This window comes from Penaeus monodon, chromosome 25, assembly GCF_015228065.2.
Source record: "Penaeus monodon isolate SGIC_2016 chromosome 25, NSTDA_Pmon_1, whole genome shotgun sequence".
Taxonomy (NCBI): domain Eukaryota; kingdom Metazoa; phylum Arthropoda; class Malacostraca; order Decapoda; family Penaeidae; genus Penaeus; species Penaeus monodon.
In genome coordinates this window covers 33,696,747-33,697,041 of record NC_051410.1, presented here as the reverse complement: position 1 = coordinate 33,697,041, position 295 = coordinate 33,696,747, and the positions used below count along the sequence as shown (strand labels likewise).

At 38.6% G+C, this 295-nt stretch overlaps 1 protein-coding gene across 1 annotated transcript in view; it reads right to left on the bottom strand.

Annotated features, from left to right (window-relative positions):
- Positions 1 to 295, bottom strand: part of LOC119589367 (aldo-keto reductase family 1 member A1-like) — a 9,419-nt gene that overhangs the window by 4,791 nt on the left and 4,333 nt on the right. The window contains exon 4 of the mRNA XM_037937985.1: positions 110 to 177. Within this exon, the coding sequence (XP_037793913.1) occupies positions 110 to 177 (68 nt within the window). The remainder of the gene's footprint in view (positions 1 to 109; positions 178 to 295) is intronic.

The window sequence follows — 295 nt, the reverse complement described above, 5'->3', positions numbered from 1 at the left end:
GACATCATCGATGTGTATATATATATCAGCTGTAACACATACTCTCAAGTCCTTACAATAAAAACACAGTACCTCAATACATCACTCACCGTTCTTCATGTTAACTTACCTGTTCTTCCATAGCCTTATAGATTTCCTCGTGGTTTGTGTCCATGTCAAACTCGCCCTTGCGGTTGGCTGAAATCGGTGTAAGAATTATAGTGTGTTCTGAGGCAAGGGAAGGGAACGTTCTCTTTGTCTAAATGAGTTATTGATGCTTATAAAGTTGGTTTAATGTACTGCACGTTTTGAAATG